The sequence below is a fragment of the Agrilus planipennis genome, unplaced genomic scaffold (assembly GCF_000699045.2).
Source record: "Agrilus planipennis isolate EAB-ADULT unplaced genomic scaffold, Apla_2.0 scaffold4, whole genome shotgun sequence".
NCBI lineage: Eukaryota > Metazoa > Arthropoda > Insecta > Coleoptera > Buprestidae > Agrilus > Agrilus planipennis.
This window is the reverse complement of record NW_020442463.1, coordinates 1,893,967-1,918,420: the sequence shown is the minus strand read 5'-3', so window position 1 is coordinate 1,918,420 and position 24,454 is coordinate 1,893,967. Positions and strand designations below refer to the sequence as shown.

General features: G+C 33.5%; 1 protein-coding gene across 1 annotated transcript in view; it reads left to right on the top strand.

Moving 5' to 3' along the window:
- The window catches only part of LOC108735984 (blood vessel epicardial substance-B-like), a 61,551-nt gene that overhangs the window by 20,790 nt on the left and 16,307 nt on the right, over positions 1 to 24,454 (top strand). Inside the window, exons 3-6 of the mRNA XM_018468230.1 lie at positions 1,633 to 1,813; positions 10,332 to 10,477; positions 16,639 to 16,859; positions 18,635 to 18,847. Of these exons, the coding sequence (XP_018323732.1) occupies positions 1,633 to 1,813; positions 10,332 to 10,477; positions 16,639 to 16,859; positions 18,635 to 18,847 (761 nt within the window). The remainder of the gene's footprint in view (positions 1 to 1,632; positions 1,814 to 10,331; positions 10,478 to 16,638; positions 16,860 to 18,634; positions 18,848 to 24,454) is intronic.

The window sequence follows — 24,454 nt, the reverse complement described above, 5'->3', positions numbered from 1 at the left end:
TCCGACACTAGTTCTCCAGTCTAGAAATTCAAGGTGTTAACGTAATGATTTTGTAACTTGAGCATGTACCCATATATATGCACCTATCAATGTCTGTTAATAAAATGTTTCTAATGTAGAAAATATTTCTTTTGAAGAGAATTATGCCACTTGCCTTTACCAAGCGTATCAGTCCTATTCAGAATTCGACTATTTTGGGCGACTTTGTTCTCTTGTGTTTTGCACAGTGAAATTTTAATGGATGGACACACTGCACACGAACATTTTACTACTCGGCGTAATTTGCTGTATGACAGCTAGCGTACAGCACATTATTATGAACACATTCAGCATTTGCTATCTAATAGATTCGAAAAATGAAAGACAATTTAGAATTTGGTACTTCTTTTGTTTAAAGATGTCGAATACAATTCTGCCCTTATAATTATCAGCAATCTTGAGTTGAGCCTTGACGAAGCTCTTGTACAAACTACAATGGGTGGATCGGCTAACGCGTTTCCATGATTTCTAGTGAAAGAAATCTATAAAAATTACGTATTTAAATATATTAGTTAAAATCTATAACAGAAAAAAATAGTAGTCAGTTTATACATATGGTGAGGATGCGCAGGTTGGAACAAATTCATTCAAAATTAAGGGGTTTGTTTTTTGTAAAACGCTCAGACACGTACATCTTAATTTTTGGCTGTGGGCTTTTTTTGTTAAATTGATGCATATAAGGTGGCCTAAAAATAAGCGATTACTATCGATATTATTTTTCCAAATAGAAACACCCATTTTTTATTACATTTTCGAATTCTGCATCGAATTTTAGCTATGTTTCATGTACTTGTACCAACTGTAAAATTACTAAATACTCAGATTAACTGCGCATTACCCAAATATATCAGCAGATTCGGTATGACTTCAATAGAATGGAGCACCCTTACACTATTCCAATATTTTTTCCAATGAATGGATCGGAACGAGAGGCACTATCAAATCTATCCAGACCTGACCGCATTAGATTTTTATCCGTGGGGTTATCTGAAATCTAAAGTTTACTTCAATAAACTGGAAAATATTGAAGAATTGAAGAACAGAATTAGAGCTGAAATAGAACAAATCCAGCAACAAACCTTAACAGTGTTATGAGACCTTTAAGATTTACTTGCCCATTGTCAGGATGTTAATGTCAGTAATTTGAACATTTAATTAAATAATTTGTTGTTTTATTGTTTAATAAATTTCCAAAAAATAAACTCCTTTATTTTAAATGTGTTTGTTCCAATCTTTGCGCTTTCCCAAATTTGAAAGAAATCATTCGTAAAATCGATAACTGCAGTTTTTAGATAGACATGGTACACGAAACATAGTTCCAATTCAATGCAGAATTCAAAAATGTAATAAAAGATAGATGCTACCTTTTAAAAAATATAGAGTCGGTAGTAGTCGCTTATTTTTGGGCCACCATATATATATGAATTTTCCATGAAAAATCCTTAATCCAAAATAAAGATCGACGTGTTCGAACGTTTTCCCAAAAATCCCAATTTTAAATGAATTTGTTCCAACCCACGCATCCTCACTTAACTTACTCAAGAAATACATCTATATCAGTTAATAATATGCATTTAATTCAATTTTTTACAGAGCACTGCTCGCCGTGGGATATGTCTTCACCACGTGTTGGGCTGGTCTCGAAGTCTGTGCCTTTGACATACTTTTGTGGAACTCCGTACTGGTCATCTTAAATTTTGTTCACGCAGCTTTATTGACTTGGAAATTTTTGCCACCTACGCTGACCTTGGACCTTACCGAATTATATTTAAAGGTAATGACGTTTAGTAACAGTAGTGAGAGATTGCGCGTGAACTAATTCTTTAATGTGTATGTGATGCATCAGCATCCTAAGTTAGTTACGATACGTTCAGGTTTTATATTGATTCTTGGTCAGTAATTTATTGAAACTGCCAGATCGTGATATCAAACTTATTAGTTCTCATCACCACGCCATAGGCAGACTCGATAAATTAGCCATTAAAGCGAAGATATTCCGCAAAAGTGGTCTTGTGAAAACGTAAGACCAAGACCAAAACTACAGTTTTTCTCATCACTAGAGATAGCTATATATATGACTTTCTCCTATAGACTACAGCTTGGTCATTTTTCTTTTATATTAAACGTTATATATATCTACTTTGTTGTAGTTATGTATATTTCCTTTTTTGTCACTCTCGCTGCTCGTTATAACGCCCTAATCATTTAAAATCTGAAAGGTAATACCAACCATCGTGTGGATGTCAGCGTTTTTTATATAGGGTAGTCCATTAAGGATGTGTGGGAGGTATGTCAAAATGCTACCAGACAAATAAAAATTTGGAAGAACGTTCCTAATTCAATTCTAAAATTCCTGTAAAAATTACAAATCGATTCACTAAACCGTTAAAAAGCTGTTGAAATTTTAAAAAATTGTAATTTTACACGTCATTTTATGGAGATTCGTTAACCAAACAGACTAAATTTATTTTTATTAACAGAAAAAAAGCTACCAAAAAATTTCAAACTTTTATAATAAGTAACTTGAACTCTGGAGAATCACTTTAGCGTAAGGTTATTCAAATTCACTAAATGGTTATCGAGGAAAAAAATGAAAAATTAACTAAGAATCTCGTTTTTACTTGATAATATTTATAATTGTCTGAAATAAATGCAATTTTAAAGTTTTAATTATTATTTAAACATATTAAAAAGTTTTACGCTCATTATTAATAGAGATTGAAACTAAATTAGTTAAAATCAAGGCATATTCACTGCCAAAAGTCAGTTAAAAATTTTCCATATTATTCGTTATTTCTTATTTCATTCAAAGTTTTTGGTCAAATTCCAAATTTGCTCTCAAACCGTATACTTTTATACTTTATTTTTAGTATAGATAGTATTTATTTACCTCATGCTGCAAAACCTAATTAATCACGAATTTCTAATTTTATGTACTTTTGTCTCCGATTGTACCTCCCAAACATACTTAAGTGAGCCTTGCTCTCTAGCGGTCTGGCGTTGAAATTGGAAGAAAATGTATACCGGAAGTATACATCAGCTGCCTTATTTTAAATGGAACACCCTGTATATTGTTACAGTTTTGAATTTAGCATCGATTTTAATGCCCAGCTTGTTAAGCATCGTTTTTGTTTGTGCAGTATGACTGGAGTTATTTAGTAATTTCTAGAAAATTTGACGTTTGTAGTATTTTACAAAAATTTTAGGAGTTATACTCTGTAAAAAGATGCGGCTGTTGCTGTTTAAAAGAGCATGAAACGCACTAGGCTATCCATTTAAAAATTTCTTTCAAAGCACATTAAATCATTACACTAGTAATGTTCAAATTTTAAATGTTTCAAACATCAATAACTCATTTTTTTCAAATGGGAAGCTATGTTAATTTTGACATCGTTAGATACAAAATTAAATCGATTTTATTAAGGATTATTGGAGTATGCTTAACGATTTTCAAAATAATTGCGATTTGTTAATTATTCTGTAATGTGCTGAGAAAACGGATAGATCCTAGGCGCAGGGTATTCCATTTAAAATAAAGCAGCTGATGTATACATCCGGTGTATCCGGAAGTCTGCCATCTCTGAAATTATTTTCCGCAGATGGATCATTGGACCAGGGACGTTTTTTATTGGAAATATTTTCTTTCAATTTCAACGGCAAGACACCTAGCCAGCAAGGCGCGCTGAATGGACTACCCTGTATAACATATTAAATACATACATTTTAACGTTCTGGTAAATAATCATTTTATACTTTCACAAAAGCAAAAATAAAACATGTTGATCACGCATTCTTGAATAAAATGTATCCACGCTTTTACGCGATAGATGGCATTACTCAAGCTCTCATTTACCGCCTACCAATTATTTTTCCAATATGCTTATTCCCAAAGAAATTATTAGCTATTAGCATACAAATTTTGCTCATTTGGTATTTAATGTATTGCGATATTACACAGAGTAATGCAATGTGAATTATTTGAAATGAAAAAGCAAACAGACGTTATGTTATTCTTGTTAAATTATTATTTGCTGTGTTATTAGTCAATTAAATATGTAGCATTACTATTATTACAAGGAACATTTTTCGTATATTTAGTAACTGAATTTAATTAACTTAAATAGATAAGGTTGGAAATGATAAAGTACCTATTAGCAGAATAGGAGAACAGAGGGAGTTATTGAAGTAAATGAGAAATTGGCGACATAAGTTGATAGGACAGATGCAGAAACGGGAGTTAAGAGAGGTAGAGGTAGATCTAGAGTTAGATTTAAAGTTCACAAACACATTGTTTGAGATGTAGGTTGGGTAAATGTCTAGATGATGGTGAGATGGGTGGGATCGAAAGAGGAGATCTCCCCCACCACTGTACCATAAAAAGTTCGTGGCGGTCTCACCCCCATAAAAATTTATGGGGGTTAGATGAGGGTAGGGGAGGTCGAAAGAGGATAGGGGGGATCGAAAGAGGGTGGTCACCTGAGTAAAACCCCATAAAAAATTTGCGGCGGTCTCACCCTCATAAAAAGTTATGGGCGTTGAAAGTTGATTATTTTGACAATTTTTATACACTATAATTCAAATAAAATTCAATAAAAAAATTATTTTCAAGCGGGTGGAGGTGGGGGATCGAAAGAGGGTGGTCACTTGAACAAAACCCGATAACCTAACCTAACCTTACCTAACCTACCCTATTGATATATATATTTCTCAATATTTTTATGTATTTTTCATTAGTTTTACCTTTGGATATTGTTTAAGAATGATTATATAAGTATTTACATGCCTAGAAATGTATAAAAATTGGCATATTTATTAACTTTGAACCAGCATAACTTTTTATGGGGATGAGACCGTTACGAACTTTTTATGGTACAGTGGTCAGGGAGACCTCCCCTTTCGATCCCCCATCATCTAGACCTTTACCGTAGATTGTTCTAGTTTTTCAGAAATTCCTTATGATAATGATAAATTAGTAAATCAATTGATATTAAATTTATTTTAGTTTTGGCACGCCGCGCTGCGAGATCGCGATTTTACAAACAATATGATACTCTATCACATGAGGAAAGATAAAATATACTAAATATGATATGTAGAATCAGAATTTTAGAATAGTTAGTTACAGTCCAATATACCAAACGTCAACTAATTACGTAGTTCAAGTAATTTTGTTCTTGTTTATTTTTATATCCTATTCTAATAACTTTTGGCGCTTTATTTGAAATTTACCCTGTTGCTATTGTGACGCCATCCTAATTTAACGCAGTTTGACGGACACTTTTTCACTGCAGATAGTATTCCTTACCTCTATCTTCCATAACATTGTGAAACTCGCCAAAAGGTTCTTTCGTTCAAATAAATTTTTTCTTTGCCATTAGCCCGTTCTTATTAGAATTATATTTATTTTTTCCTTCTCTGCTATAATTTACATTTGTAAAAAACAAATAAATAAATAAATTTTGTATTTCTCGTTTATAGCGTTTTCAGTTGTGTGCCGAATGTGTTCATGGAGACCATTCACACACGACAAAAAGTTTAATTTCCTCAATTTTCCACATTTTCTCAATTTTTGTATTTAATAATGAAAATCGATTACCCACAGGGAATGAATCAGCTTACCTGGGAGTGGTAAACATTTTTTTTAGTATTATTATTAGTCCAACGCCACCCAGACGGGGCGGTTATTTCCTTCAGTCAGTTAGGAGTAATAATGTACATGTATCTGAATGTCGATGGACATGTTTACATATCAATCAAAAACATTAGTGCTAAATTGTTAAATTATAAGAGCATTAACTCGGAAAAGTTCATGGCCAGATTGAAACCGTCATGCAATAGAACTGATTACTAATATTTACTTAATTAAATTGTCAGTAATTATTATTAAAGGCGCAACCCCAATTCATTTTTAATTGAAAACTAACAATGTGTAACGTGACAGTTTAAATTGTTGTGGATTAATGAACATAAATAGTTAGATGAAAAATACACTGAATTATTGATCAAAATTGTATGCCATGTTCTTTTGAATGAACATCATTTGTTTTCAAAGAAAATAGAGGAAGGTGGAGCAATTTTTAATAGATTATATATACGGATTCTGCAAACTTCTAGTAAAATAAAATAATAAACTTATGTACCATATCAACGCTAAACTACAACTGCACAGTTTGAAATACCCCATCAAGTAAATAAATTACGTTTTCTGCAAAATCATAATAATATTAAAGTATAGATAAGAAAAAAGGAACAATAATGGGGACTGTAGAATTAGTTTATCATGGAAACAATTTAAAACCAACTATACCTAGTTGGCTCCCGTCCACCTGCTTTTAATAAGGGTTAAAATTTTTGGTAGATCAAATTGCCTCCTAATGACTGTCGAATTGCTTCTTGGCGGCGGCGTTAGATGATCTTAAGTGCTAATGGTCAACAATGATTGTAAAGACATTATTAATAAACTGTAATATTACAATAACAATAACTCACATATTTGCAATCAATTTGTAACCCATTATTAATTACTTATTTGATGTCTATTATCTTAATAACTCATTATCATAAGGTCGTCAGTCCTAAGACCTTCACTCTTTCCTATCCTGAGCTAATCTTCGCATTTCCTTAAAACTAGAACATCCCACATCCTTAACTATTTGCAAACAGTAATCTCATCTAGTTCCATTTCTACTACTCTTAATCCCTGTTTCTGCCTTAGATATGTCTCTGACTTGGCCCTCATGCCTGATAAGGTGTCCTACCAACCTATCTCGCCTATTTTTTAATAATAGTAATATCATCATCATCATTTCGTCAGTCCTAAGACTGATTGGACACCCACCTCCACTCTTTCCTATCTTGAGCTAATTTTCGTATTTCCCTCAAACTACAACAACTAACATCTTTAACTATTTACGAACTTCTGTTTCTGCCTTTAATATTTCTCTGACTAGACCTTCTTGTCGGAGAAGGTGTCCTACCGCGGTACCTCGCCTATTCCTTATTGACTCCCATAGAGTCCTCTGTTCTCCTATTCTTTCTAATAACCTTCTCTATCCACGGTATCCTCATCGTTTGCCTGTAATACCACATTTCTAACGCTTCTAATCTTTTTTTTTTCTTAATAACTGTTCGTATATATGGAAAAAGCAGCTCTTAATTTTTGACAACTTTATAAGTTTAGTTTTCAAAAAACCTGTGTAATGATAAGTGTTTAGAAACATACGCAATAAAATTATCGGAGCAGGTATAAACGGGAGCCAAATCGACCAGTACCTCGGAGGCAATTCTACCACCTCAAATTTAAATTAATTTTACCTTTGGGTGACATCTCGACAACGTCCTTTACAACAATTCAATTTTTGTAACCTTGAAAGAGCCTTGCACAAGGGGCGAAAGGTTAAGGTAATTGTTTTCATAATAAATTAATCTACAACCCCTATTATTGCTCCTTTTTTCTAATTATTGGCTTAGAAGGAGAGAATTAACATTAAAATTAAAATATACGAATTAAAAAGGTGCTTTTATTTTGTATTTTAGTCATTTTATATCAAAGTTTCATAAATTAATATCATTAAGTTGTTAAGTTATTAAGTTGCTGCCAATAATTACCAATATATATATTTGATAAACGAAGGAATATAACAAGCAACATTTGAGATACTTTCAATTAATGATGAATGCAGCTGAAGCTGCAGATATGATTTGTGCTGCCCTGGGGGAAAACGTCGTAAGAAGTTGTATTAAATGTTTAGAACGGGAGATTTTGATCTTTTAGATGGAGAATGCTTGAGGCAACCATAAAAGTTTGACGATAAGGAATTCGAAAAACTGTTAACAAGAAGATCCTTCTCAGACTGGTGCTGAGCTTGCACTATAACTAGGTGTTACTCAACATTTCACATCGTTTAAATCAGTTTGGTAAAGTTCAAAAGCATGTAGATAGATCCCGCATAAGTTGACCCCAGAGAGCAATAAGCGGCGGGTCATTGCCTTTTCTTGGTTAATCAGATTTTCAAGAAAAGATTTTCTTTACAAAGTTATCACGGACGAAGAAAAATGGGTGCTGTACGATAACGCTAACCGTAAAAAATCTTGGGTAAGTCTTGACGAACCGTCTACATTGACTCCAAAACCCAACATTCATTCACAAAAATTGTTGCTGATATGTATCTGGTGGGTATGAAAGGCGTAATGCATTATGAGTTGTTAAATTCTAATCAGACTTTTATCAATAGCAACTTATACGTTTGAACAATGCTATAGAACAAAAGTGTCTTTTCGTTGGCAGCGGCACTAGACAAGGGATTTTGCAACATGATAATGTTGCAAAAGCGACCAAAGATGTAATCTGTGGATTGGGTTGGGACTTTCTTCTCCCTCACGCGGCTTACCCGTAGGAAAAAAATTTGCATTCTATTTCCATTAAAAGAATGCCATTTAATGGAATTTCCATTGAGTTCCATTGGAACTTCCATTCCTGAACCCAATGGAAGTCCTAGTGACAATTCTTTATTTTTTACCTTTACCTAATCGTTGTTAGTGGAAATTAAATGACATTTTTCTTAATCAAGATGAAATATGAGGTTTTTCGACAATAAACAATATGAATTACGTGACAATTATTATTCCAAATAATATCTTGTTTATTATTTTTACAACATGCTTTGACCACCACATTAACTTCGACACGTTTTTCTCCATTTTTTAATAAATTTGAATCATCTCAAATCAGATCTTCTCCATTTTTAGGTACCGAATTCTTATTGTTTTTTTTTCCTTTCGTAAAACCGACGCCAAATTTCTTTGACTCATATTTTAATTTTCCATGGATGACTGTTTTTATTTTTTTGTCATCATTTTAATAAATAATTCAAAAACCAAAAAATATTTCATTTCTTAATTATTTCATTGGAGTTCTTTGGGAAATAAAACTTGTCTATTCATATCCAAGAATATTAATGGAATTATTCAAAATGGAAACAATTGTTTCTCCATTTATATTGAATGATTTAAATAGAATTTATAAATTTTGTATTGGTTCCCACTGAAAATCAATGGAAATTTTTCCTATGTAAATATTAATGGTATTATTGTAAACGGAAACAATTATTTTTCTATTAATGCCAAATGATTTTGAATGGAATTTACAAATTTTCCATTCATTCCCATTGAAGTTCAAAGGAAATTTTTTCCTACGGGTATTCACCAGATCTTGGTCTGTCGTATTACCATCTGTTCCGATCGCTCCTGAATCACCTGGCTAATAAGAACTTTAGATCAGTTGAGGAGGTCCAACAAAGCTTTGATTAATTTATTAGTTGCCCGAAAAAAAAATATCGAAAGTAATGGAGCACATTGAGTATTAAATGTATATTAAAATTTTTAATTCCAAAAAGCACCTTATTAATTGTATTTGTTTATGTATTGTTTCCAAAGAGCAAATATTTCATTAGATAAATTAAACAATATATAAGAAAAATACAAAAGCATATTTTTAACATCACATTAGTACTTTTACTTTTAGTGTACATATTAAAGTTAAATTGTCTTTCATCAGTTGTCCTGTTGGCTAGTTTCATTGTGTTGCATACGGAGATATAATTATGTGATTGCAAACTTGCATTAGATTCAAAATGGTTAACAAAAACTAATTTCAAACCAGAGAATATTATTAAGTTCGTGTTCGATATAGAAAATGTTGGACTCTTAATGCATGTACTTATTATTATGTACATCCTTTTGAACAGTTGCTTTGTTCATCATTGTTTCAACGTTCACTTTGTACAGGGTGGACAAATATTGACGTTTGTATAGTACAAATCGGTAACCATAAGAGTAATAAAAAATATTAATTGCGGCTTCTCAATCTTTTTTTTTTCGAGTTATGAACAAAAGATGAAAATTTTAAATTTTGGCTACATGTCCATATCTCGGTTGTTTTTTACATTAAAAGAAAATAAAGACAATTTGAAACAATGAAACGGTTGATCGAGAACTGTTCACAACTTTATGTACCTAAAGGAAGATCCAAGTTTCATGTGCGTGTTTGTTTGCCTTGGTAATTCTATTAATATTAAATTTCCTTGATTTGTTATTTTATTTTTTCTTATTGTTTATTTAAATAAATGATTTTATCTGCTCACAAATTTATATCAGAATAAAATTAAATCCGAAAAAGAATTCACTTTCATTCATTTATTTATTAACTTACAATGGAAAAGCGTGACGATTTTATTTGAAAGAAAAACTGATATTTGTAAAGGGCTTTGACATTTTATTTTTCCATTTTTCAGATGTTTAAGCCGTTAAAGGTGAGTAAAAAGCATTTCAAGGAGTTGGTTAAAGAAGCGCGGGTCATGACCCTTGATAAAGGTGACATTTATGCTGTAGAAGATGCCAGTCCTGCCGATGAGAGACTTTCAATTCTTCTTAAAGGGCGGTAAGGGAAAATAGTATTTTATAACATTTTGTTACAAGCATTAGTCAAAATTGAATACTAAATATGCATATATACCTAAATAATTCTTCCTATTAACATAGAGAACTTACAAGAGTGAAATTATTAAACGGCGCAAATCTCAATTTTCAATACGTAATCGAGTTTTGCAATATTTGCTTTGTTTCAAAAATAATAAAGTTTTGGAAGGTGAATGTTAAAAAACAATAAGAGTTGTGCAAAAATAATAATTTGTTTTAGTTCAGAACAACTTGGAAAGTAAAAATCGTTAGATTAATAAGAGGTTAATAAATATATTAAACATGATAAGAATAATTTAGTTAATTTGAAGCAATCAGGTTAGAAGATAAAAATGAGGATCAAGTGAACGGCTTTTAAGATTCAAAGTAGCAACTTAGCCAATATTGACGAATACTTTATCGAAAAACTTCATCAGACGATATCCTTATTATACGAGGTCTGCTAAAAAAGTATCGCGAATTTTGTGTTTTTTCAAAAATTATTTATTTATTCATGAATATCTATTTTCTCTCCTTCAAAGCAATCCCCACCAGATATTGTACTTCAAAAAATATTTTTTTGTGATCTTGTTCAGCTCCTCCTTCGATGCCATCTTTATCTCCTCAATCGTAGCGTAGCGTCGTCCTTTCATGGGTGTCTTCAGTTTCGGGAACAAGAAAACGTCACATGGGGACATATCTGGGGAATACGGTGGCTGCGACATTATTAGTGTGTTGTTTTTGGCTAAACATTCGCGCACAGACAACTATGTGTGAGCAGGGGCGTTATCTTGGTACAAAAGCCAATTTTTGTTTTTCCACAAATCAAAGCGTTTCTGGCGGATTGCTTCATGGTTGTCTCAGAACTCATGATGCAGCACGCCCTTGCAATCGAAGGAAACTGCAAGTAAAGCCTTCACATTCGACCTACCGTCGCTCCCTTTTTTCGGTCTTGGCTCATGCGGCAGCTTCCGTGGTTTCCATAAATTCCTGATTCGGTACCAGTTATAACCTTATAGAGCAAATTTAGGTTGTCGCAGACAAAGTTGCTGTTTTTGGCCGAAATTGAGCAATTTTGGTACGAGTTTCGCTCCCAGAACGTTTTGTACTACCGATAAACGTTGCTTCGGCCCAATGTAGCTTCACCATATGCCACAATCAACAGTCGGAATGTATCCGCGAACTTAATTTTGTTTTTCGAACAAAATTTGCTAAAGATTCTTTGGTCCATTTTTTTGGAATAGGCAAAAATTGAAGACGTGCCAAGACACGCACTAGTAAAGCAGCTGTCAAAAATTAACTGAACATTCAACATGGCTAAACTTGTCGGTATAAGTGAGAGGCATAAGTGCCAACATAACGCCAGAAAAAAGTTGAAAATCGAATATACGTAACCCGCAGAAATTCAAAATTCGCGATACTTTTTGAATAGACCTCGTATTAAGTGTTGTAAAAGTATGCTAAAGAAGGACATTAATAATTTAGTTGATTTATAAGAATAGTCAGAAGTTGGTTATTGATCAACGTTGTGAAGAATCTTGTCAAACACGGATCTTTTTTCAGCCTTATTTCTTTTTATCACATGTTTCTGGCGGTTCCGTTATTCTTAATTAAAAAGTACTAATTAGGATACCTGAAATTTATTTTTCTATCAAAGATATTGTCCCTCTTTAATATTTCACAAACTGTTTACAGTCCTACTACTGCTAACACCTAATAATTGATGGTGATGCTATTCTATTTTTGAAATGTAGACTGTGAAAGAAAAACTGATATTTGTAAAGGGCTTTGACATTTTATTTTTCCATTTTTCAGATGTTTAAGCCGTTAAAGGTGAGTAAAAAGCATTTCAAGGAGTTGGTTAAAGAAGCGCGGGTCATGACCCTTGATAAAGGTGACATTTATGCTGTAGAAGATGCCAGTCCTGCCGATGAGAGACTTTCAATTCTTCTTAAAGGGCGGTAAGGGAAAATAGTATTTTATAACATTTTGTTACAAGCATTAGTCAAAATTGAATACTAAATATGCATATATACCTAAATAATTCTTCCTATTAACATAGAGAACTTACAAGAGTGAAATTATTAAACGGCGCAAATCTCAATTTTCAATACGTAATCGAGTTTTGCAATATTTGCTTTGTTTCAAAAATAATAAAGTTTTGGAAGGTGAATGTTAAAAAACAATAAGAGTTGTGCAAAAATAATAATTTGTTTTAGTTCAGAACAACTTGGAAAGTAAAAATCGTTAGATTAATAAGAGGTTAATAAATATATTAAACATGATAAGAATAATTTAGTTAATTTGAAGCAATCAGGTTAGAAGATAAAAATGAGGATCAAGTGAACGGCTTTTAAGATTCAAAGTAGCAACTTAGCCAATATTGACGAATACTTTATCGAAAAACTTCATCAGACGATATCCTTATTATACGAGGTCTGCTAAAAAAGTATCGCGAATTTTGTGTTTTTTCAAAAATTATTTATTTATTCATGAATATCTATTTTCTCTCCTTCAAAGCAATCCCCACCAGATATTGTACTTCAAAAAATATTTTTTTGTGATCTTGTTCAGCTCCTCCTTCGATGCCATCTTTATCTCCTCAATCGTAGCGTAGCGTCGTCCTTTCATGGGTGTCTTCAGTTTCGGGAACAAGAAAACGTCACATGGGGACATATCTGGGGAATACGGTGGCTGCGACATTATTAGTGNGTAGAGGTAGACCTAGATTAGATTACTGTTCGCAAATAGTTAAGGATGTGGGCTGTTCTAGTTTTAGGGAAATGCGAATTTTAGCTCAGGATAGGAAAGAGTGGAGGTACGTGTCCAACCAGTTTTAGGACTGACGACCTTATGATGATGATGATGATGATAAATAGAAAATATAGATTAGATGAAGGTGCTGCGTTACGTACCAGTTTATGCAATTGAAAGTAGTTTCACTGCGAATTCCTCATTAGTTCCAATTTTGTTACATAGCACCTTTATCCCTCACGTCTTCAATTATTACTATAATTCAACAGTTTTTAATGCATCAATGTAATAGTTGGGGTTGATAAAGATAGAAATTACCCACTGTCTAAGATTTGTTTTTAATGTAGTAATTTTCCTATTTACCTTTTCAACTTGTAATCTTCGTGACACGCGGTTCAGTTAAGATAATAGAAGCAAGTGTGTTGAACGTGCTTTGTATAAACGGCTTTAATTTGCTTAAGCACGCAAGTCCTCATTGATGCCATGTACATACGTGATTAGCAAGAACTTAACAATAGCAAATTAAAAGTGTGCTTCATTATCGGGTTAATAATTAATTGCCTGCTTCCCCTAGTTTTCAGCTGAATATTGCCGGTAATTATATTTTTCGCAATCCCGTTCAATGTAGGGAATTTGAGATAGCAATATCCGATTTCGAAAAAAGAAAACTGCAATAATAGAATATTTTGTATACTTAATAGAAGCGAGGTAAAATTGCAAAAGTTTGTTGCTAGTAGTGGAAATATCTAAAGAAAAAATGATACTCTTGTGTTTAGCCAAAAAAGATGACATTTATTTCATGAACCTCATATTCTGAATTTCTATCATCAACATAGGGTTGTCAGTCCTAAGACTGGTTGGACACGCACCTCCACTCTTTCCTATCCTAAGCTAATCTTCGCATTTCCCTAAAACTAGAAGAACCCATATCCTTAACAGTAATCTAATCTACGTCTACCTCTACCCCTCCTAACTCCCGCTTCTGCCTTTAATATGTCTCTGACTAGACCTTCAAGCCTGAGAGGGTGCCCTACCAACCTCGTCTACTTCATATTGACTTCCATTGCGCCCTTTGTTTTCCTACTCGTTTTAATACCTTCTAATTTTTAACCTTCTCTATCCACAGTATCCTCATCATCATAAATTAACCTTTTGTGAACATAGAAGTGACTTTTTTTTGTTGTTATAGATACCGAAAATTAGCTATTTCTTCTAATCGTCACCAGTCTTTATATTCATTCTTTTCCTACTTTCTCTTCCTTTGCATACCAGTACTTTTGTTTTACTTTTTTTTACTTTCATGTAATACTGTTTTGTCAATACCTCTTCGTCCTTTTAAGGCTATCTATAGCTCATCTTTGCTTGATGTAAATCCAAGCACCTTTTTCCACTGTATATCTATATCTACTTAAAGTTGCTCTTTTTTTAATGATGTTTATCGCGTTTTCGATATATAAATTAAAAAGTAGTCGTGACAGAGTGCATCTTTGTGTGACCCCCCTCCTGATATTTACTTCTCTACGTTGCTGCTCAAGTTCTGTAACTGCCTGTTACTCTTTATACAAGCCATATTTCACTTTCCTATCTCCGTATCTCTATATCTCATCCCTACATTTTTAAGTATATTTAACATCTTGTTCCATTTAACATTGTCAAACGCTTTTTCTAAATCTACGATTCTATGTGCGCGTTCTTTCCTTTTCTGTTGTTTTCTCTATTTCTTCTAAACCCAAATTGGTCTTCCCGTAGTAGTTTTTCCTCCCTTTTTCTCTTCCTTCTCTGTACGATTCTAGTTAAGATTTTTGGTGCAGTGGATGTTAAGCTAATTATTCTAAAAATGACGCCTCTCTTTTTTCGTGTAGCTACTACGAAGTTCTGTTTATATGTATAATCCTTCGGGCATTTCCCCGTCTCTTGTAAATGACTAACTAGCCTAAATATACGATTTCCAATCTCTTTGTTTTAAAATTTCAACCTGTATCTCGTATATACCTGTTGTCTTATTATGCTTTAAATTTTTTTAATGCTAAATCAAACTCTTCTTTTGTTATGGAATATTCTCGCTCACCTATTTCAACACTATCTTCCTTCTCTAATACATTTCTTTATTAAGTGTTCATTCCACATATCCGCCTTTTCGTTATTTTCAATCAAAATGACCCCTATATCGTTTCTTATATTATTACTACTTACTGTATTTTACTTCTCTAAAATTCCTTTTAATTAAGTGCATTATAAATTGCATCTGTTGTACCTGCTTCAAATTTTTCCTCTGCTTCTTATTTACACCTCATAGAAATCCACTGTTATTTAGCTGTCATACACCTCCTAATTATTTCCCATTTTATTGGCTTGTATCGTTTTTGACCTTCTTTGTCTATCCAGTTCTTGTATTCCCGCATTTCTTCTATTAGTCCTACAATCTCGCTAGTTATCCAGGGTTTCCTACTTTCGTTTTGTTTATGATCTAATATGGTATATCTCTAGCTACGGAATCTGGACACGTTTTAATGCGGTTCCATTCTGTTTCTAGGCTCCTGCCATTCGTTTCTTCCACCTCCTTTAATATTTCCTTATAATTAGCCTATCACGCGTTTCGTTACATTTTATTTTTTCTAAGTCAGGACATTTCCCACCTTCCCTTTTCTTCAAAATTTTGAATTTAATATTGGTTTTGGATAACTCCTACAGTCCTTCCCTTTAATTTTAAATCATTGCTTAATAAGAATATAATCTAACTGATATCTCTCTAGATCACCTGACATCTTAACAAATATCCAATCAACAATTAAATTTTAATTTTCAAAATATGGCTACTCTCTGTGAGCTAATCAATATATAATAATTCAGGTACCTGATATAACAATCACGCATTAGCACAAAAGTGGTTACAGGTTTACTTTAGTTTCAATATGGGAAACCAAAATGAAAAATAATTCCAAACGAACGAACGATAGGCATTTATTAATTAGTGAATCAAATTGTTAGGAAAATGATAATCTATAAGGAACAGAAATCTTTGATTTTGATTTTATATAGATTTAACGAATTAGGGACCATTATCATTAATCTTAACTACAGCTTTTAACTTTTTCTAGCAGCTACTGCTGAAACTTTTATTTTCATTACAGTCGTCTGAGATTTGTCAATAACTTAAGTATTGTGAACTTTTTCTACTACAGAAAGTCTTCATTACTTGAATTTATTTTCTCATGTTGCGAAAGGCAATTGGAAAGTTTCATTTCGAACTTAAGGTCAATTCGTAATTGTAGTGTCATTTTGGCGTCCTTTAAGCTATTTCGCAATTTTATGAGCGTTATAAGTAATTAGGTCAAATGCAGCGTAGCTTATCGTATTCCATTTTATCGTTAATGGAAATTGATGGAACAGGTTGCGAGTTACGTGTAACGACACCCATCTGCATTACATAAACATCCACCAATTCGTCGATTCACCCGAATGGGAAGCGAATCATGAACAATCGGATGACGTTTTTCAAGTTACCATTACTGCCGAAGAGGACAGCGTCTACGTGTGCTGGTCCAGAATGAAACTAGAGCGGTTTTTACGTCACAGGCCCATGCTTAAAACGGTTTTGGACTGCATAATCGGTAAGTTAAATTATTTATACAACCTAAAGGAAAACCAAAATGAGAAAGTTATTATAATTTAAGGAGATATGCACTCGAACTTGATTATAATGAACACGAAGGGGCTAAGAATACTATTTGTTATAGCCGGTTGTTCATTACAGGCAATTTTCCATTAATATCTTTGGTAATAAAAAAATCGCTAACTTTTATAAATATTTATTTCAGAAAAATACAACAGTAGGTAAACTTATTCCGAAGAGAGGTAATAAATAACAATGTAAGAATTTTGAAGTCACATTCATTCAGTATCTATTAGTACGTTATAACCGAAAAAGATCTGCTAATTTTCCATTCAAAACCATCTGCTAAAGCCGATTGTTGGTAATAAATACATTTGCAATAAATGAAGTGTAATTTTGTTTTTTAAAGTTCATTACAACCAAACGTTCATTATAACCGAGTTCCATTATTTTCGCCAATGGATCATCGATTGAAATTCGTGATGGTTATATGAAGCCATCGTGTATAATCCAGGCAATATGGGAGGGTGAATGGGAAATAATTTTTTACTCAATTTTGTTCGGAAGATTCTCCTATATATACCTACAACGAGGTAACCCGGTCGGGTATTGTTTAAATCACAATTGTTTAAATAAATACTTATATATTCAGACGTTCAAAAATTCTTAACTTGGAAAATATTAACTTTACAGAAAAAACTTCAGACCTTTTTCATCGGGATTAAACCAAAGAATATAAAAAATTGTTCCAGTAAAAAAAGTTGTTTTTACCGCTTGTTTAAACAATCGTGATTTAAACAATAAAAAAATTTAATCCGAATAATTTTTCCCACTCATCCGCCCATATTGCCTGGACTAGTATGTTCAGTTGATGTCAAGCGTATCAAACGTAAATAAAACCGTCATATTGGTTGATCGTAAATTCCAATAAGCGTTATTAGACTATTAAGCCTGCAGGTTTCCACGACGAGCTATCTACGACGTTTCTTATTTTACTCAAGATCAATTTATTTATTTGAGTGATCAGTGTAAAGCTATTTGAACGAAGGTCAAATTGAAGGAATCGTATCATATTTTCTAATAGTAGGAGTAGATTTTATCGATAAAGTTCTCTAAAAACTGAACTGAATTTTCAAAACATTTAAGACATTTTTCCAGACGTGTATTTAAAATACACTTTACAGTAGGCCATAAAGTTCATAAGAATATTGACACGTCGAACTAAACCCACGGCGTAACAATTTCTACGTGCTAGACACGCATTAAATAGATCTAAAAGTTAATGGTAGTCGTTATTCTGTCGAAACCTTTAGACATGGATAGCGATTTCGATCTCATTGGATCTCGTCAGCACGCCAACAGAATACAGCCCAACTCTACCTGCTGCCTTTAGACAATGTTTTATGAATTATTAGAAACAGCGTCGTGAACGCCATCTGTAGCAAATTTCTACATTTCCGTGGGATTCAAAAATGTTCGAATAATGATATCGACTTGTCGTTCAGTCTATTTTCTGATGCTAAAGAAACCGTTGGATTTATAAATGTCTACCGTACTATATGCTCTTGAAGAACATAATATTTATTTTCTTTTTATGATTTACTTGATAAAAAAATAAAAAATATATTTTAATTATTTTATCCATTTTTTAAAGTTTGAAACTAAGGTCCAATTTTTTTATATTATGTAAAGATTGTACTAGAAGTATTGTTACAGACCGTCTGTCTGGTTGCTAATTTCATATGAAAATAAGTTTTAATTTTTAATTTGTAGGGAAGGACATTACCCAGAAACTGTACTCTCTTAATGAGCACTTAAGTGGATTGAGTGCGGAACGAAAAAGGGGAAAACAACACGAACTTTGGGCCCGCACACATAATCGGAGTATGTCCGTCGATGCAGTTAATACCGGGATTACCGGACTAGTGAGGTCAACGTCATATCGATCAGAACAACAACGACAACAATCATTTACGTCAACCGAAAGTAAGTACTATCTATTCCTGCATATATACAACCAGTGAAAATATGACTACAACTGTGAAATAAACAAATGCTAAAATATTACATTAATATTGTCTGACATGGCTTTTGTCTGTCATTCTTCAACAACACAATGGTCTTTTCCTTGGTCGTGATATATTTCTGTGCGACGTTGCTTCCATACTTCTATATCGACGATAAAAAGAAATTCTTTAGACCAACGTTGTTGTTAATTCGAGGTCAAATTTAATAATCGGTATAGAATTTTTTATGCTGCAGGAATCGGGGCGGTTAATGTTTAGTAAAGTGTATTAGTAACACGATTTATGAGAGATGACGTGTAGACCGATTTTGTTCAAAAACGTATGGTACGCATTTGGTTTTTTATAATACTTCATACAATAAGCGGGAACAAATGTTGTTCAGTACCTACAGAAAGTACAAAAGGCGACAAAGACAATAAATGAACGATTTCATAGCTGAATCACCCATTGACTTTTAATCTACTCTCATATCAAATCATAGCAAATATTCTCCCCATTGATTACTAATTGATACCTAATTGATTGTAAGTAATGGAACAGCAAAAAAACAGACCTAAAGTCAACTTTGCAAACTTTTGTCCAATAACTTGAAAAAGTTGGACAGTTGGACCGAAGAAGTGAATCCATCGATACAACGGGTTATGACGAAGAAGCTCAAAGCCTTCAGAGAAAGCATTGCTTGTCGATCGATTTTGTATCATTTTATATGATTAGAAACCAATGCGTTATTTAACTTTGAACTCACCTACTTATTCTATCTATATCGCCCTCTGTAAAACGAAGAAAACTAGGTTGACATTCCTAACAACAAGGCGAGAGTCAAGAGGTTGGTTTCCGCTAATTATAATCAAGCACACCAAACTTCCCCCTACATAAAATGTAATACATGTAGAATATTTAGGTACTTCATTTAAATGATTACGAAGATCATAATGTAAAAGTTGTGGCGCATTCTCTTATTAACTGTTGATGTTGATGTTTCTTATTAAAGGTAAACTACACGGTGCAATGTGGTTGGCATTGTTTTGAAATTTTGTTTTTACCTAACCAAAAGAACAATGGGAATGTGCCCAATTTTTAAACATGAAAGCCTTAAATTTTTAAGTTCCCTGTATTCCCAATAGCAACGATACCAAGATCGGAGACAAGCGGAATGATCGTAGGCCTCCTAGTATTGACGTCGCATTTCAACACTCCGACTTTGTATTCTAGGTGGTGTTAATTAGACATAACATAAAATAAGATTTTGAGTTAGCCTACTAGGTAACCTTTATATTAATTATTTATTAGGGCGAAAACAGAAGGACTTTGGTCGTGCCACATCAGAAAGACGCCAGAAGTTGCTAGCACCTCTGCGTGTCTTCATCTGGATAGTTTTACGTCAGTAGCTGTTGTATATGAGTAAAGAATATGGACTCTGACAAATTAGTAAAGGCTTTCGCGGCCAGTAGGTGAACTGATGCATCAGTTCAATATGGACTGCGATTAGGAAAGTTTACTTCTTGCTCTAGTTTTACTACAACATATAAAGTGTGGAAAAAAAAACTTTTGGATGTTTCGTTCCCACCAGCCACTAATGCTGGTGGGCGGGCAGTCCCTCCGGACTACGCCGGAAGGTAGGGATGAAGACTCTCTTCAGCCTCCTTTCAGGAATCGTGGGAATGGGTGGGTGGTGGTTCGGGTGAGAAAAATGAGACGGACGAAATGAAGAGAAAAAAGAATGAAAGCGTGGAGACTCCACAAACAATGATCAATATTCTTTTCACACCGAGGATCCTAGATAGCGAGTTTATTTTCAACTACGACCAAAAAGCGATAACTATCGAAAACCATGATGATAATAGTAATATCATCATCATCATATTCTCAGTCCTAAGACTGATTGGACACCCACCTTCACTCTTTCCTATCCTGAGCTAATCTTCGTGTTTCCCTAAAACTAGAACAACCCACATCCTTAACTATGTACGAATCTAATCTAAATTTACCTCTACTCCCCTTAACATCTGTTTCTGCCTTTAATATTTCTCTGACTAGACCTTCATGTCTGAGAAGATGTCCTACAACTGTATCTCGCCTATTCCATAGAGTCCTCTGTTCTCCTATTCTCTCTAATACCTCTTTATTTCTAACCTTTTCTATCCACGATATCCTCATCATTCGCCGGTAACAACAGATTTCGAATGCTAACTTTTTCCATGTTTCTCACCCGAACGGCGCTACGCTCCAAACATCCATCCTTATCAATCTTTTTCGAATTTCTAAATTAACTGTTCGCGAGCATAAGAATGAAGGCGATTCGACCCTTCCGTCTTGACTTATCTGATTTCCTAGATACCTTAAATCAGCCACTTCTTCTAATCTTCCGTCCCCTATCTTTATATTCGCTCTTTTCTTACTTTCTCTTCCCTTGCATACCAGTATTTTTATTTTACTTTTATCTATTTTCATGCAATACTATTTTGTCAATACCACTTCTATTTTATTTAAAGCTATCTCTAACCCCTCCTTACTAGATGCTAATATATAATATATATAATATAATAATATATAATATAATATAACCCCAGGAAAATATGTCCACAGTCGCTTTTAGCACACCACATGTGTGGACAAGTTCACGTCACGAATTGGACGCCACTGGCAGTTAGGCTGGCGTCTGTAAACGACGGCGACGGTCGCGCACCACTCTTCTTTGTTTGAAAGGATTCTTCCAAAACCATAACGGCTAAATAACTGAAGGCAATTTTGTGGCGTCTCTAAAAAAAATCTTTTGGGTGTTTCATTCTCACCAGCAGTAATAGGTGGTGGGCGGGCAGTCCCTCCGGATTACGGAAGGGAAGGAAGAAGACCCTCTTCAGCCTCGTTTTAGGAATCGTGGGAATTGGAAGGGTGGTGGATGGTATGAGAAAGATAAGACGGACGAAATGAAGACAAAACGGAGTGAAATATTTTTCTATGGAAAATTGCTGTCCCAGCATTTTCTTAAGTGAACCACAAAAAACTTGGACAAGGGCAGAAGAACCCGGAATCGAACTGATGTCCTCCTGAATGCTAATCAATGGTCTAAATCTCTAGGCCAACGGCTTGCAACTTGCGGACTGCGATCCAGGTTCGTTCAAAAAGTGGACTGCAATAAAATTTTGGAAAGTGGATTAGGGGAGACTGGGGCTGGTCGTGACATTTTTTTAATAACGTGTCGCAATTTTTTGTTTATTTGATTGTTTTACCGGAATGTGGGTTTGTTTGATTAAATAACTATTTGGGTTATTAATTTAAAAACAATTTTAGATACCGGACTATTAGAAGAGACATAAATAAATAAATTCTGGGAAAAGAGACGTGTAACTTTTAGCCCCGTGCCAGGGGCTGGTTGTTACACTATAAGGGGCAAAATGTAATATAACACTATTTATTAAGAACAATGACAGTTTATTACTATTATTATGTCTACAACGTCAAACTACAATGTCTGTATAGCAGTCTTTTTCCCTGTTAAAACAACAACAAGCTAAAAAACAGTTCAGTCACTATAGTCTGATTAATCACTTTCGCAATTCTAACATACGCAGGATAAAACATTTCCCTTAGCACATCTTACGTGTGACCATTTCTTACAAACAACACACTGTATACATTCCTCACCAGCTCGACTCTGATCAAACGGTTCACAATATATCAGGCAAAAATAATCATCTATACTTCCTTCGTTAGACTCAGAGTCATGTAAGACCTTCCGTTTCACAGCCTTCTTGCTTGTTTCCTTAGGTGTTTTTCCCTCTTCATCTTTCCTGGCTCAGTTGACTTCCCTTTCTTAGTTACCTTCCTTTTTTTGACGTAATTTCCTTTTTCTTGCTCTGTTCCTGTGCACCACTACGTGGCAGTAGTACAAACAACAACCTGCCCCGAGAAAATGTCACTTTTAGCCCCAACGCCAAAACTGACCCTTCAAGGTTAAGTAGTAAAACCTCAAATAAGTGTAATTGTATAAACGTCGATTCATTGCAAAAAGAAAGGATTAGGGCACAAATATAACAACACACACATATCTGTTTTAAAGGAAAAGAGGTTGTAGACCAATATTAGGAAAAAATGAAAATGTTACTAACCTGCGGTTTTGATGCCAACACGTAAGGGTTCCTCTCACAAAAGCGCTGGCGCCACTAGCTCGCGAAACATGCTAATCGGTGGTGGACTAATCATTTGTGTCTTTCTTACATCAAAATAGCCACCGTTGCCGCTGTAACTATCTACCCCTGTCACGACCAGCCCCAGTCTCCCCTATATTCACTATACCATAGTGTTAAATTAATTTTTTGGTTTTATATGTGCAATTATATTACGGTAAGTGTATTACAGTAAATGTTTATTTAACAACAATTAATATGTACTTAAGAGTGAGTATTATTATGTATTAATTCTAATTCCTTGTAGTTATTGATAGTTTACGGTTTCATAAGCACACATAAAAACGTATTAAAGTAATACTCCTTAGGTGTCCTAAAGATAAAATATGTTGGAAAACATAAATCCTGAAAATTCTGGTATTCTCTCTTTCTTTCACCAATCATTGCTTATTCGTTATAAAGATATAGAGATCGCCAAAGAAGTGTAGTGAGTTGCACATGTTTTTTTGTCATTAATTTGAGGTTATATGTAGTAGTAATTCAAGAAATTGATTCACTTATGCATAATTAACCCTTCAAAAATTCAAAGTGACTCTTCATTGTATATGTTAAAATTCTGATATCTTTTAATCCACTATTTGTTGCTTCGCTATTGGTTGATTGGTTTTAAAAACAAATATCTGGTAAAGTGTATTAGTGTTAGTAATAGCAATTTTGCTGTCTGAGGCCCCACAAATAAACAAATGTTACTTCAAAAACTTTTTGGCATTCACTTATATTTGAAGGAAGGTAGAATATACTGTGTGAATTTCGTGATCCTAAAACAATTCAAAAGATTCTGTGTATCGCACAAATGCTGTGTTTTATTTAGATCTAGGAAAAGTAGTCCCTGGGAAAAAGCCCCGGAAAAAAAATTCTCTCGGAAAAAATGCCACTTTGGAAAAAAATCACCAAAAATTTATTCTCAACGTTATCATATGTTTCAAAAATTCAACATTTCAAGTTATTGTCATTCTTGATAATGATATCGTTAAATAGACAGCATGAGTTCTAATTAATTACCTACTTGATGTGTTTTATTTTTGCAAATATGCGTATCGATAATATTATGTCGGGGGTTGACTTCCCACGAAGTATTTATTAATTACCTCGAAGAATATCAATACTTATCAAACAAAAGTTTGTTTTCTACTAATATTGCAATTTAATATAACAGATGATAATGTTGTAGCTAATTATATACTCGATCTATTCTTATTTATATTAAATTGCATTACGAACATTCTATACGTTTATTTCATTGTCAGAGGCAATATTTATGAATATTAAATATACATTGTTAGAAAACTAAATAATTTTCTACAATAATTACACAATTAAGTGTTTCTTTATTTACATGTATAGTAGTATATTAAATCGTGTATTTATCCTCATCATTC